Source organism: Pipra filicauda, unplaced genomic scaffold (assembly GCF_003945595.2).
Source record: "Pipra filicauda isolate LSUMZ 115617 unplaced genomic scaffold, ASM394559v2 scaffold50_size3627746_pilon, whole genome shotgun sequence".
NCBI classification, from domain to species: Eukaryota; Metazoa; Chordata; class Aves; order Passeriformes; family Pipridae; genus Pipra; species Pipra filicauda.
In genome coordinates, this window is record NW_024104654.1 from 2,481,530 (window position 1) to 2,495,985 (window position 14,456).

The window sequence follows — 14,456 nt, forward strand, 5'->3', positions numbered from 1 at the left end:
CTGAGCATGTGGGGGAAGAGAGGATACTGGCAGACAGATGGACAGGCTGGTAGACAGATGGACATACGGACAGTGTGATCTTCCTCAGAAATCAGGCTAAAGATAGCAGCACCAGTGTCGCTTGCCTCTCTTCAGCACATTGTAACTTCCTCTGGAGCCTTCTTAAGTGCTACTAGAATCGCTGTCAACACTTTCAAGCGGATCATTGCGAGGTACCAGTGGAGCCAAGCCCTCGGTGAGATTAAAACCAGCAGAATTTGGTGCCTGCTACTGCTGAGCTGCAGCTCCCTCCAGCTCCTGAAACTGATCGCCTGCCTTGGTGCAAAAGGGAGGTGTGAATCAAGTGCTGCCTTGCCCTATGCCTGGCCCTGGGGAGGAGAGCAGGAGGTGCCCTGGTGTAGCTGTCTGTGGCGTGATTCCTTGCCAGTGTTTGGTCTGGGAGGACAGCACGGGATGCAGAGGGAAACTGCAGCTCTGCTTGCTACAGAGCAGTACCTTGCAGTGACTTTCCTGTCTGACCCTGGGGGGGCAGAAGGTGCTCTCCTACATATATTCATGTCCTGCTGTTGAAGATATTTTGGTGTTTCTTCGATGGTGGTCCTGAAGGTGAAACATGTTGTCCAGATGTTTTGCACTGACGCTCCTTGCCAACATGTGAGGCACATAGTTCATATGTCTTTGGCGCAAACAGACCAATCCAACATTGCACTACCAATATTTAGATATGGGTCTTCCTAAATAATATTCCTTTAGCCAAAGATAAATCCAAGGGCTTGAAGAGAGCATATTTTCATTTATTTTCTTATTTTTTAAAACAAATACATGTTCTTAAAAGCATAAATAGCAGGGAATCAGAAATAATTTACATACTTGCGCTAACCTGCTCTATGCTGAAAGGGCAGTATTTTGTTTTTAAAATATATGGACTGTTTCAGGAAGTCAGGACAGCAATCTCTGAGCAGAGCATGTTTATGCCAGTGTCTGCAGAGGCCTTCTAGGAGTCACACAGGAGTCATGTTGCCAACCATTTTCTGAAAACTCCTCTTGCTTCTCTGCCATCAGCTAAAGCAGTGCTAATCCTATATCTCAGCTACTCCGAAAAAAGAAAAATTGAAGCAGACCATCCAAAGGAAAGACCAGCCAAACCTGGCTCCAACACAGTGATCATGCCAGTTGCTTTGCACTGTCTTTGTCCCTCAGTCTTTGCCTCATGAGTTTCCACGTGAAACAAATCTGTAAATTCCTCTTTCATTTCTTAGGTTTTCTGCTTTATGCTCTTCTATTTGCCAGCTAAAGCTGCAGCAATATGGGATTTACTTCCCTAGCCCACGCCTTTCAGATGAGCCTGTAGCATAGTGCTTCAGCTGATATGATGGGAGTAGAAAGAAGGAATAAAGGACCAAAACCTGAGTGGTAAATGGGGGTTGCGGACAGATAATACTCAAGATACTGAGCATGCCAGGAGGAATTTGCCTGTTCTGGCAAACTAGATTCAGTCTTTCTGTATATAACGTGGTTGCAAATCTAGGATCTGAAACTCCCTGTTGCGAAGCCAGATTATACAAAGTTGCGAGAACTTTTTCATCTTTTGCTGCAATAGCTATAAAGCAGAACCGTGCTGCACAAGCTGATCTCAAACAGTCATGGTTGCTCAATAAACAGCAACATGCCAGGCTCCTCTGGTGGGTTTTAGCTGGCATCTTCAATGCAAAACACAGACTGCACCACTGGAGGGCTCACAAACTATTTAGAGAGATGTTATCTTATCCTTAAGACTAATTTATAAGCTAAAAGGTTTATGTCGAGATGTGTTGTCCCTAAAATATTCTGCTCTGTTGCAAAGTCAGTCTTGCTTTTTCCTAGACACCATGGCTTTCCCTGCTTAGTCAAGTAAACATATCAATGACTGCTCTCTGGCACTAAGGCCTCCTGTGTTCATAATATATATTTCCCTTGCCTTCCAAAAAGACGTCGCTTGCATGGAAGTTGCCTGTTGGAAGTGATCCTTGGCCCATGCTAGAAAAGTATTTGGGACAGTGCAAGTTGGTCAAAACCAAAATAATGCTGGGGGAGAAGCTAACAGTTTAAAGAACTGAATTTTAGTGCTGATGAATGTTCTCTCAGGCAATTTAATACACAAGAAGCATGTCGTGTATGTAAGTAACTGCAGTCCTGATGCTTTAGCGTAACTGTATGCACCATCCTCAGTGTAACAAAAGTAATAATCACATAGCATTCCGCTGCAGCAGTAAATCTCAAGATTGAATGCACAATTTTTCATTAAAAATGAATACCTTGTTATATAAGGGCAAAATACAGTCTGATACTACCAAAAATTTTTCAAACCATTGGAGTAATTGTGGGAGGAATAGTTGGTATATATTTTTCAGGCTCAAAAATGTTTTGCCTCTGTGTATAGTAGGATAAAGACAGGTGTCCTGGAGTCAGAGAGCAAGAGATTCATTCTCCTTCACTGTGTATTTTAGGTCACAGTTGCTACCTGGGCAAAGTTGCTATGGGTTAATATCGACTAGCAGAAAAAGTCTGGGATGGCAGAAACAGTTTTTAACCACCCACATTAGCCTTCTGTGGTAGTCATTATGGGACTTCCTTCTGTTCTGAGTTAGTGTCAATAAAATAGCTGCAGGAATCCTGGTGCTGGGCCCTGTGTCCACACTTTGCAAAATTACGTTTAAAAACTGAAGAAATTCAAAGAGAATGACAAAATATAGACAGAGCTGGACCCATCCTTTATAATTAGAAATTTGTAGAGGTCAGCCTCTTGAATTTAGCAAAACAGGATGATTTTTTCTAAGGTGTGTAATTAAGTACCTAGTATTACTGATCCTCTTTCATCTCAGAGAACATCCAAAAAGGTAGTTTAGAAAAATTCTAGCTAGAAATGTTATGTAGTTTGTTAGCAGACCACTGAGACAGCTTTGCAGGGTAACGGTGCTGTTAGCATCATTTGCAGTGAATTTATCATAGTGCAGTCTTCTAAAACAAATAAGCCAAAATCAAATGACTTGACTCCACTGTGTTTGCTAGAGCAGTAGGAAAAGTAATAGACTCTTTCTACTAAAGAATGAATTTGGGAAGCCAGAAGATTTGTACTAATCAAGCGTTCACCAGGAGTTTGGAGATGGCTATGAGGTCTCCGAGTAGAGACAGAAGCAGTGCAAACAATCAGCCAGTGTTTATGTAGAAATGTAGATAACTGGTCCTTATTTATCACTGACTCACCCTCTTGGGCTTGTCTCTGAACTCCAGCAATCAGGCAGACTTAAAAGAATGTATTAATTGCACAAAACTGATTTTAAGGTTTTTAGAAAAGCCAAATAATTCCAAACAGGATTCTGTGGCCATACAATTTCCTTTTGTCACCATCTCAGCTCTGCCTGTAACTCCAGCCAAAATGTGTTTTACAGAAGAAGTAAAATGGAGACAGAATGACAGAAGATTAAACTACCACGTTGTAACTGGGAACATGTTACACTGATGAGCTTCATGTTCATGCCCCATGTCTCAATTCCGTAATAGAATGACGCCTCAGTTTTTTCTGTATAACTTTCCTCTTTTGCTTAGTGCCTAAGCCATTAGATTGTGTCTTTCCATCACCCTGAAGGTAAAGCTCTTATTATTACAGTGGTTTTTATTTTTATAAAGGCACATTAGACATTGCTGGTCACTGGCTTTTGAAGGTCTTATCTTGCAAGTCACATAACTCTGAGAAAATATTTAGTGTGATGGACCTCTTAAGATGGTGATAGAATACAATGTAAATAAAACTGACGTATTATTATTTAATAATAGAATTATTAAGTCCAAGAAGAGAAAATAGTACAAAAGAGCACATCTGTTTTGCCCCTGTCCTTCCTCACCTAACACATATGTGGGAAAATGAAAGAGAAATCAAAAGAGTTTAGTTCCAAATGGAGCTATGTTGTGGGTTTTTTCCCAGCATTATCCAAGTGCCTGAGGCATGCCTCACTTATTCCCTTTGCAGTTTGGCTCTTCTACTGCAGACTGCTTATCTCCTCGGGTGAAACGCATTGTGTCATGCTTCATGTTTTATAGCTTACCGTTACATCACCATCGAGAGATAAATCGATCTGAAAGACACATTCAAAGATTTTTGGTTGTGATGGCTCTGATAATGTAAAGGTCACCCAAGGAGCTCGTTTCCTGTTATTCTTCTATACTTTCCAAAACTGTATATGGTGACATCTCCTTTAAATAGCCCCCGAGGTGCCCATCACTGAACAAATGGAAAGAGTGGATCATGGGACTGCCAGTGGTGACTTAGAAAACACAGAAGGGAACAGAGTTGCTGAGCCAATGAGAACTAAACCTCTTCTTTCTTTTGCAGACTGCTAGCACTCTCGTTGTAGCTGAAGCCAAATCTTCTGGAATCTACAGCTGTATGGCATCCAATAAAGTGGGAAAATCCGAAAGAAATGTCAGCTTTATTGTAACAGGTAAGATTTAGTCCCCCTTACGGTCAAAGATGCTTCCTGGTCCGAGGATTATAACTGCTAGGATGTTGTGGCTTTTTAATATACCACGGTTTGAGAATTGTTGTACTGTATACACTTGTAAACTCACACCGTGCTTTAGGTAGCTTGCACAGCAGCTGGTCTGGATTTCTAAGAAGGACACCAAATTGGAGAATGACTCATTCCTCCATCAAATATCCAGGAAGATATTTTGCTTTGACAAATTGCTTACAAATGCAGCAAGCTGTAATTCCCTGTTTGGTTCATCTAGTCTCTGCAGTCATTCCTGCAGAGTCATTCATACATTTCATACATTTCATACATTCCTGCAGAGTCATTTCATACATTTTACTGTATTTTTATACACCAGTTAGCCAGTTTCATGTGTGATACTGATGGTTTCTACAGCCTCATCCTGTTGCCCACCAGGTTGTCTCACAATATGGTGCCTAGAACAGTTCCAGGGTCTGCAGGCAGAGTGCTAGACAAGGGGAGTCTGGGGTACCCCTCACAGATCTCAGGGACTGTGGCAATTAGTAGGCAGAAAAGTGTCAGAGTACAAACTATAGAGTTTTGTTTCCTCTTCTGAGACTGGCAACCTTGGATGTCATTTGGGCCATGGCACTGAAAATTCTCATAATGTTAACTGCACGTATGAGTATGCTTTTAGTTATTTTTTCATTATGAGATATGTTTAGATGTTTTCAAGTTCACAAACAACTTATTAAATGTGTTACTTCAGGAATTATTGAAAAAAAAAACATGGTGAGTTTTGGGAATAATTACTGCATGATTTAGCAATGTAAAGTCTGCGCATGCCATTACAAATGATTTGTTTTCTGTTGAAGGATTTTATTTTTGTTTTGTTTATTAAGGGGTAGTTCATAGAGTACTTGGGCTGTTAGCAATTTTCGGGGTAGATCACAAAGAAAGATAATTAATTTGAAAATATGAGAAAAGGCAAAAAGGTTAAAATATTTAGATACTTTAATCTCAAAATCATAATCTTAAAGCCCAAAGGGGAAAATAATTTTAATGCATCCCTTTTAATTTTTGCTTTCTTTTATCTGATTTTATGTTGTCGTTCTCTTGCTTATCATTCTGATGAGTGATTTTAGTGAAACTCATTCTATTTCTATTCTGAGAGATATCAAAAGAGAGGAGACACACACTCACTAGATTTGGTTAAAAAAAAGCTACTTCAAAAAATGTCCTCCCTCCCAATTTCACGGACCAAAATTTATATTTTTTAAATATTCTGACTGACATAATAGAATCATAGAATACCAGGTTGGAAGAGAACTCAAGGATCATCTGGTGTAACCTTTCTTGGTAAAATCACAGCATCCTGTTCAGACATATTTTAGAAGTGTCCAAGATTGGGAAATCCACCACTTCCCTGGGGAGATTATTGCAATGACTGATTGTCCTTACTATGAAAAATTTCTTCTCGTGTCCAAACAGAATCTCCCTAAGAGTAACTCATAGCCATTAAGCCTCACCTTTTCAATGTGTCTCCTTGTAAAAAGGGAGTCTCCATCTTCTTTGTAGTCACTCTTTAAATACTGGAACATGGTGATAAGGTCTCCACTAAGCTTTCTTTTCTCAAGGCTGAACAAACCCTGTTCTCTCAGCCTCTCCTCATAAGGCAGGCTTCCCAGTCCTTTGATCATCATCTTTGTGGCACCTCTCTGGACCCTCTCCAGACTGTCCGCATCTTTTTTTGTATATAGGGGACCAAAACCGAACACAGTATTCTGGGTATGGCCTTACAAGTGCTGGGGAGAGTATAATGATTTCTTTATCTCTGCTGGTGATGCCCTTGTTGATGCAACCCAGCAGCCTGTTGACTTTTTTTGACACAGCAACACCCTCTTCGCTCATGTTGAGCTTATTGTCCACTCGAGGTCCCTTTCCACAGAACTGCTCCCAGCCGTGTGGATCTGTTGACTTAGATGAAGTGGTTTTGAACTTCCAGGAGAGCACCCTTTCTTCTAATTGGTAATGTGAAATAAAAGATAGCTTGGGCATCAATACTTTTCACTGGCACCTCCAGGACTTCATAGTTTTCCTTGAGTCTGCCCAGATTCTAGCTTGCAGTATCACTCATGAGCACACAAAAGAGTAGAATGAATAGTAGTCTGCTCTTGACAAGTTGTAGCACCCTCTCAGCAACATCTCAGACCTTACCTCCCAGAAGGCAGCATAATTCCCTGTCAGGCCAGCAGATGGGCGCCTTAGTGTCCTTAAACAGAGTCACCTACTATGAGCACTTGTCACTTCTTTTTAGAGTATCCACTGTTGTGCTGCTGGGACAGTTTCACCTGACAGACTTTGTTTGTGGGTGTCTACAGCTGTTAAAGCTCCATATCATAATACACTTTTGTATTTAGAAAGTGCCAGTTATCTATAAATATAGAAATTTTGTAAGAACCATGACAAGTATAAACAGATAAGTGACATATAGGTAGGTTGTTTGGTAAAGGACAGAGACAAGAAAAATGTCTCCATGTTCTACTAATGAGTGTGACAAGACCATTTGCCACCTTGACTGTTGTCCCCACTCTCAAATCACAGTTTTGCTTTTGTCCCTATCCTCTCATTGTGTCTGTTCAGACAGAAAGCTAAACAATACATAAGTCTCCACAAATTGTTGTGCCAACTGTGCTGTATTCTCATCTTTGTGTGGGTACTTCGCATGTAACATGGAGCAGTCACTGAGAGTCATTCGCTGAGACTGTTCCTCTTTTAATGTGCAAAGATGCTGAATTTGGCCTTCTCTAACTCTTACTCTTCAGTTTTCAAGAGGTCGTATGGGACATCCTGAAACCAAATGAAACTGTATTTTGATGGGCCACATTCGCTGTATCCAAATCTCCCTTTCAAAGTTTTGATGGTGGTTTCAGGTATGTTAGTGAATTGACATGAAGGAGTTAATTTCCCTACTTAGATCTCACATTCTTAGATCTTAACCAAGGAGAGAAGGAAATCCTTCTCCTTGATACCAAAGCTTGCACGAGAAAATGCAGAAAATTGTGACTTCCTTTGAAGATCTTATATTGGCTAGTGTCCGGAAAGAGGAGTGGCAGCTTTATTGGCAGCTTTATTATGGCTTGGAAATTCTTAGTATCTTGACGGGAGGCAAACATTCTTTATATGGTGGTGAAGTCGAAATGAATTTGTCCTTTATGTTCCTGGAGCTGAGCACTTCAGTTGTGTGTCATGGAAAGTCCTGATCATCTACTGACACTCACTTCCATTGACTGAAAGCAGTATAAACAATACTGCTGTGTTGTCCTTACAAAAATCCAGTTAGGCTCATCATAATATCCTCCATCAGGCTGAGACCAAACTGCCATGGCTGGGTAGAGCCTGTGTTTCACATCAAGAAACAAACATGTCCAGAATTTGCTCAAAAACACACTGAGGGAGTAAAAACCCAAGAGCCTTAAATGCTGATGGATGTGAACAGGACACTGCAAAGTATTTCCTTCTGATGAGTCCGAAACCAATACTTCAGGGCTTGTGTGACAGTTTAGAGCTAATTTGTCTTATGCTGTTGAGTCTGCTGGTGCCATATGAAGTCAGCCTGAACCACACAAAAGTGTCTAAAAGTAAGAGACATGTCTAAGCAGGAGAGGATGAACCCTTGTAGGAAAAGATGCTGCTGTCCTCTGTAAAAGGGACAAGCCAGAAATTACTCCAAAGAGCAGATGGAGGCAAAGCCTGTTCTTAACAGGAAGAATCCCTTTCCTTGGAGGCAGTCTCCTTCAGGCCTTCTCCTGGGGATGAGAAAATGCATGCACTCCAGTGGCTATACTGGTGTGAGGAGTCTCTTTACTGTAGACGGAAAAAACTAGGAAGGTGGCGGGAAGGCCAAACCTGTCCCAGCAGCCCTAGTTCGGAGTTGACATGTTCCACTCCTTCAGGGAACAGTGAACATGAGGAAATAAGTGCTAGCAGAGAGAACTTGGGAAGAACAAGTCCTTTCTTAGGTTACTGTAAATCTCATTATTTCTGGGCTTCAAGTGCAACTTGCGTGTCTTTCTCTGGGAGGTTTGAAAGTGATATAATTTTATATACTGTGCCTGAGGGTGTGTGACATGAAGTCCATGGGCTTTTGAGTAGCTTTCCTATGGCTTCTATTAATCAGAGGGTATTTCTGGGGTGTGATCACTGACTTACTTCTAAAGGCAAATCCTTATTCAAAATTCAAAAGTAGATGTGAACCTTATATAAAAGCAATGTAGAAAGGTGTTTTCTGAAAGTTCTCCTGCTTACTGATATGGAAACAGTCTCTGTAACAACACCTCTGCCCCACCAAATTTATTTGTGGTAGCCCCCTTTCCTCCAGCCTGCCCCTTTCCCTACATTTTGGGCTGTTTTGCTGGCACACAGCAGGCCCATGGGTGTGTTTGCAATTACAGAGGGTGAAACAGGAACAGCCCTGCCTTATCTTCCTGGTTTCCCGATGACACTAAGCGCATTTTATTTTGAGATTCCTGATGGTACTTGGCAAAGATAAACAAAATCTTCCATCAGGAAACCTGGGAGCTATTTCCACAGGAAGCTTCAAATCACTAAAGTAAATAAAACCCTTTTACATTATTCCCAGCCACGTTATTTAGCAAGCCTGAGCCTGTAACAATTGGTGAGAGGTGTCATATATTAGGGGGCTCGTAGCCTTTAAACAAATGATTCTCTTGGAATCCTGTGCATTTTGCTTTTGTCCCTGGATTTGTTCAGAAAATAGACTTTCTTCACAGAAGACACGTTGAGGAAGAGCTCCAGACCTGACAACGTGAAAGTAGTTGTAACTATATTATTCTGTTGGCACGCTATCCTTTTAGGTTAAAAATAGTCCATTTCCCTCAGTCCCCAGGGATCTTTAATTTCATCTTAAGAGTTTTGCTTTGCTCTTCTTAGCTTTTACTGAGTACTGGCATCTTCAAAAGCAAAAATCACTAGTATTTCTAACCAATACTCTGGCTTTCCCAACGCACATCAGAACAATTTGAGATGTACTGTGAGTAAGACACAGTAATTTCTTTCTTCCAAATACTTACCTATATTCAAAATGTTGGCCCCTTGGTTGGTTTTAAGTGTATCTGAATTGAATGCTTTTTAACAAAATTAACTATAGGATTCACTTCATCTAATTTAAGTCTCAAAGTTAGATATCTAAGCCTAAGCTGGTCATGTAGGGTCTCTTCATAATTAACTGTGAGGGACCAGGATCTCTGGAATTTGACTCATCCTGGAGTGGTGGTTTGCATTGCCCTCTGGAGGAACTTGTGTCACTCCATGGGCTGTAAACTTTTGCCCATATACAAAACAACTATATTCAAGTAGCTAAGGCTAAATATGATGTACCCCATGTATGGAAATGCTTCATCTTAGCAGCACTTCCAGTCAACATATTCTTGAGATTAGAATCTGGTACCATGTGCTCTAACATATCAAAAAGGATCCTGATGATAGTCAGTCATAGATGAGTTCACAAAATTTGAAGTTTTTCTTAAAGCTTTGTTTGCTGGAGAGAGAAAAAAGGGGATCCCAATGAAATGTGAGTGGAACAAGTCAAACAACAGGCTTTAATACCCAATCCAATATTTTAGTTCCAGTGCCTCCATTTGATTGATCTTCAGACTACACACCCGAACTCCAGCTGATGACAGGCACACACTTTACTCCCACTGCAAGAGCATGATGAGTTCAACCATCAGAAATCAGGTCTCTCCCTGGAAGGCATCTACAGTCAGAAGAAATTTCAATCCAGGACTATCAGGAGCTCACTTACCCTGTGTAAACTCAGGGCTAAGTGTGGAAAAGAGGACATTATGGGGAGCAACTGATGCTTTCAATAGGCAGAACTTTAAACGGCAGCAGTGAGCAGGTCATGTTCGTGGTCCCCCTGGGAGGCAAGGCAGCTCAGTTTGTGATGTGGGGATTTAGGGACAAGCTTTCTGATGGATTGGTGAATCAATGAAAGAGGTTAGTGAAAGAATGCGTGGGATATTATTCACTTGAGATCTACATTTTACTGAAGTGACATTAAACCCAAAGCGACATCTGTAAGAATGGAGCTGATTGAAAGTCAGCATTGAGCTGTTCACACTCTAAGAAACAATAAAAGAAGGCATAATTCTCCCTTATGAAAGAATAAGCCATTCTTGGGATTTCAAGTCAAGTTTACAGCCAAGTGCCGTAGCAATTAGTTGTGAAAGAACAATTGAAAATGGCCAAAGTCGATGTCACTTGACCGAGAAGAAGGAAATTACTTTATCAGAATATTGGCTACAAATAAGCCAAGAAAGTTTGCATTCTAGGAGTAAAACTTGGAAGTGCTTTCTCTCAGGAACTTGCTTTACTTTCCCTGAGGTCAGTGATGTAACTGCCTTGCTGGAGGGATGAGCCCCAGGTGGAGGCAGCTGGGAGACAGCTGACACAGCCGCAGCTCTGTGCCACTCACCAGGTGAAGGAAGCTGCAAGTAGCACTACAATAAACCACATACTTTTTCCAGTATGACTTTTCACACTTGTTGGCTAAATTATTCCTGCCTGAACTATCTGCTATGAGATGTAAACTTAAGCCATATTTACACTGAGTAAATGGATCCTTGATTTCTCTCAGGTGAAAATATTTTTCACCTATGTTTAATGCCAAGCCACCTAAACAAAGTAATCTTCATCCTAGTGCTGCCCACAAGCAGCTGGCCACTCAGGCCAGAGGGTACTTTCTGCTTTCCTCTTGTGTGTCTGGCACACTTTTAAGTGCGGGGAAGGTAAATACCTCATTTCCGAGGGAAATCTCAGGCATGTGATCACAGGTTCAGTAATTTCTCAGAACTTGAAGCATTTTTAAGAAATAGACACACTTTATCTGAATAGTTATGAATAATATGAAAACAATGTAACCAAGCATGATGAAATTCGATACTTTCATACTGCCCTCTTGAGATTCATTTTCTCTTATGCAGTTCATAAGCTGGAGCTGTGATCAGAATTTCCCTCCTTTTTCAGAGTCCCACTGTGCTGTCTTTAAACAATTCTGCTTTTGGTAGCTTGCCCCAGTCTGTCTTAACTTGGCATAACATTTATACAAACTCATTACTTCCAAGAGCAACTTCAGTTTACACGAACTGATGTCCGTGCCCAAGTGTCTCATAGCTCCAAGACAAATTATAAGAATAGCTGGAGCCTAGCATATGAAAGGAAAGATTACAGACTTGAGGAGGAAGAAAATGACATTGATTGTTTCAAAGACTTCCCGAAAAAGGGGAAAATATATGCAGTGTTAATTTTGTCTCATTCGCTTCATATAAACTGAAAAGTGTTCTTGATTTTTGACAGATGTACCAAGCGGATTCCATATTAGTTTGGAAAAAATGCCCATTGAAGGAGAGAATTTGGTATTGTCCTGTTCAGCCAACAAATTCCTGTACAAAGACATTGCTTGGATTTTACCGAGGACAGTCAACAATCAAACAAAAGCAAAAAGGTCTCACAACAAGGAGTATTCCACCACCCTCACTCTGACCATCAAAAACGTTTCCCTGGCACACTCAGGCACCTATGCCTGCAGAGCAAGGAACATATACACGGGGAAAGAAGTGCTTCAAAAGAAAGACGTTACAATCAGAGGTGAGCACTGCAACAAAAAGGCTGTTTACTCTCGGATCCTCAAATATAAAAGCACAAGGAATGATTGTACAACACAAAGCAATGTAAAACATTAAAGGACTCATTAAACAGTAAGAGGTGTCTCATATCATCTTGATTTCTTATTACTGTTGCTACCTTTCAAGCCCTGAGGTGGTGCTCATTCCCCCAAGGTTTGGATATAGGAGGAATAGCAAACAAAAACCTAATGCGTGAGCTTCCAGTTGAGTTCAGACGGGTGTTTTCTGCTTTGACAAGGCACGTGGAAGCTGGGGTTTGGAAGATGCCCCGTGCTACATTTTACATGTCGTTATTTTTATTCTTGCTGTCTCCTACTGAGCAATAAGGAAAACTTTGGATCACTCTTTTCTTCTGCTTTGATATCGGCCTCATCAAAAGTGTCAAAGCTGAATAAACTGATTAACTTTAAAAACTGCTGTTTTCAGTCAACAACGGACATTTAATAAGCTAACTTAAATGTGCAGAAGGAGCACAATTCAGTTTGAGATTGACTGGACTATATATTTTTTATTTTAATCTGATCTTGATGGACTTATAAATATTACCTGCTGAGCAAGTTCTAATGCTTATTTATTTGAAATTATTTTCTACACTAAAGTACATTAATCTTAAAAGTATCTTCTAAAAGAAGTATGCAGGGAAGAAATAAAAATGTTGATATAATGCACAGACCTATCATATCATTTATAATAATGATGATTTTAAAACTGACAGACATGAACCATGTTTCTCCAAATAAATCCAGGTAGACTTCCAGTTGCTGTGTTGGTCAATTTTTAAAGTCAGTTCTGCACTAATGTAAAAAACTACTGATAAAATTTTGAGTGTTGCTCCTGGCCTGAAGATTCAGGAATTTGTAATGTTGTAATGATTTTATTAAATGAGGAATGTTACACTAACACGACTGTCAAGGTTTCAACTGGCACAGTGAGTTAATACATTTCTTAAAATACAAGTTCAAAATTGAAGCCATTAAAAATACTCTTTTGGTATGCAAATGACAATTGGATTTATTATGGGGATTAAGAACCAGCCAAACTTCTGAAGGAGAATTAAGGGCAACTTAAGAATTCCTTGTGAGTGTTTCCCCTTTTTTTCCCCATTGTCATGATTTTACTATGGGATGTTTCTGTGTATTATAAATTCTGTAAAAGGAAGAAGTTGCTATTTTTAATAGATCTGATAACTTTATTTTTTTACAATACATAGCTTTTTATTTTTGGTTACATTTATGATCGATCATTTATATAGCATTTACATAAGCCATAACAAAACAGACCGTAGTGACCAAAATAGAAAAGGAACAAAGTGGCTGTGCTTTTAAAATAGAGGGTGACAACATGACAGTTTGTTGCGCTTGGGAACTCACCCAACTATTTCCTCCTTTAGGTATCGAGACTGTGTCCCACGGCTAAACTTGCCTTTCACGTGGGAATTGCTTTTGTCAAGTGTGAAAGGGTAAACAATAGCATTTCCCCATAATGCCAGTTTCATGGAGCCTAAAATGCTTAGAAAACAATTGATAACCTGGAAGTTGTCAGAGTAAAGAAAAGAATAATCATTTATATCTTGAAATGGCACCTATAGCCTGCTTCTATACAGTAACTCTTTTGTTCATTATTAGTGTGATGGCTTCCAGAAACAATGTGCTCTTGCAAAGGGATCAGGCTCTCTTTTTTCCTAGAACATGCCTAAAAAGCAAGTGAAGTCGTTGGTGACTGCTTAAATATGGAGCAAGCGCACTCTTTAGCATTTGCAAGTCTTCAGAAGAATTACAATACAGAATCCCCCTTTTTCCTGGGGTATTTTGTGGGAAGATGTTTGATGGCAAGGTGGGTGGTGATGACAGGACATTATGAATTTTCCATGGCCTTGGGAGCCAGAGCATGATGACTTGTAGCAATCAGTTGCCAGGCAATATAAATTTGGGTCAAAAAAAAAAAAAGAGATATGTTGATTAGACTGTTCTGTGAAATTGTTGTGAATTGCAATGATGTATATCACTGCTGAGTGGATATCCCACTAGCCTAGTCTCAACCAGCACTTAGAGGGCCACGCTGTGTAAGGATGTCATAACATCCCAATATGGCTGTCCGTGTTGGAAGGCTCAGAGAATGCTCACAGGAAACATTTGAGAAAAGCAGTTCTTGGTGGCCAGATAAAAACTACTGATGTCACTTTTGATGTCCTCAGGTGACTGGAGAATCTCATGGGTCTGGGGACTTTCTCTGCCTTTTGCTGAGTAATATATTATTTAGGGAGAAAGGTGTGAATTAT

The 14,456-nt window shown here is 40.2% G+C and overlaps 1 protein-coding gene across 2 annotated transcripts in view; it reads left to right on the plus strand.

Annotated features, from left to right (window-relative positions):
• The window catches only part of FLT1 (fms related receptor tyrosine kinase 1), a 111,317-nt gene that overhangs the window by 58,048 nt on the left and 38,813 nt on the right, over positions 1 to 14,456 (plus strand). For both annotated transcript variants that reach the window (XM_027727193.2, XM_039386867.1), the window contains exons 12-13: positions 4,370 to 4,478; positions 11,850 to 12,140. In XM_027727193.2, the coding sequence (XP_027582994.1) occupies positions 4,370 to 4,478; positions 11,850 to 12,140 (400 nt within the window). The remainder of the gene's footprint in view (positions 1 to 4,369; positions 4,479 to 11,849; positions 12,141 to 14,456) is intronic.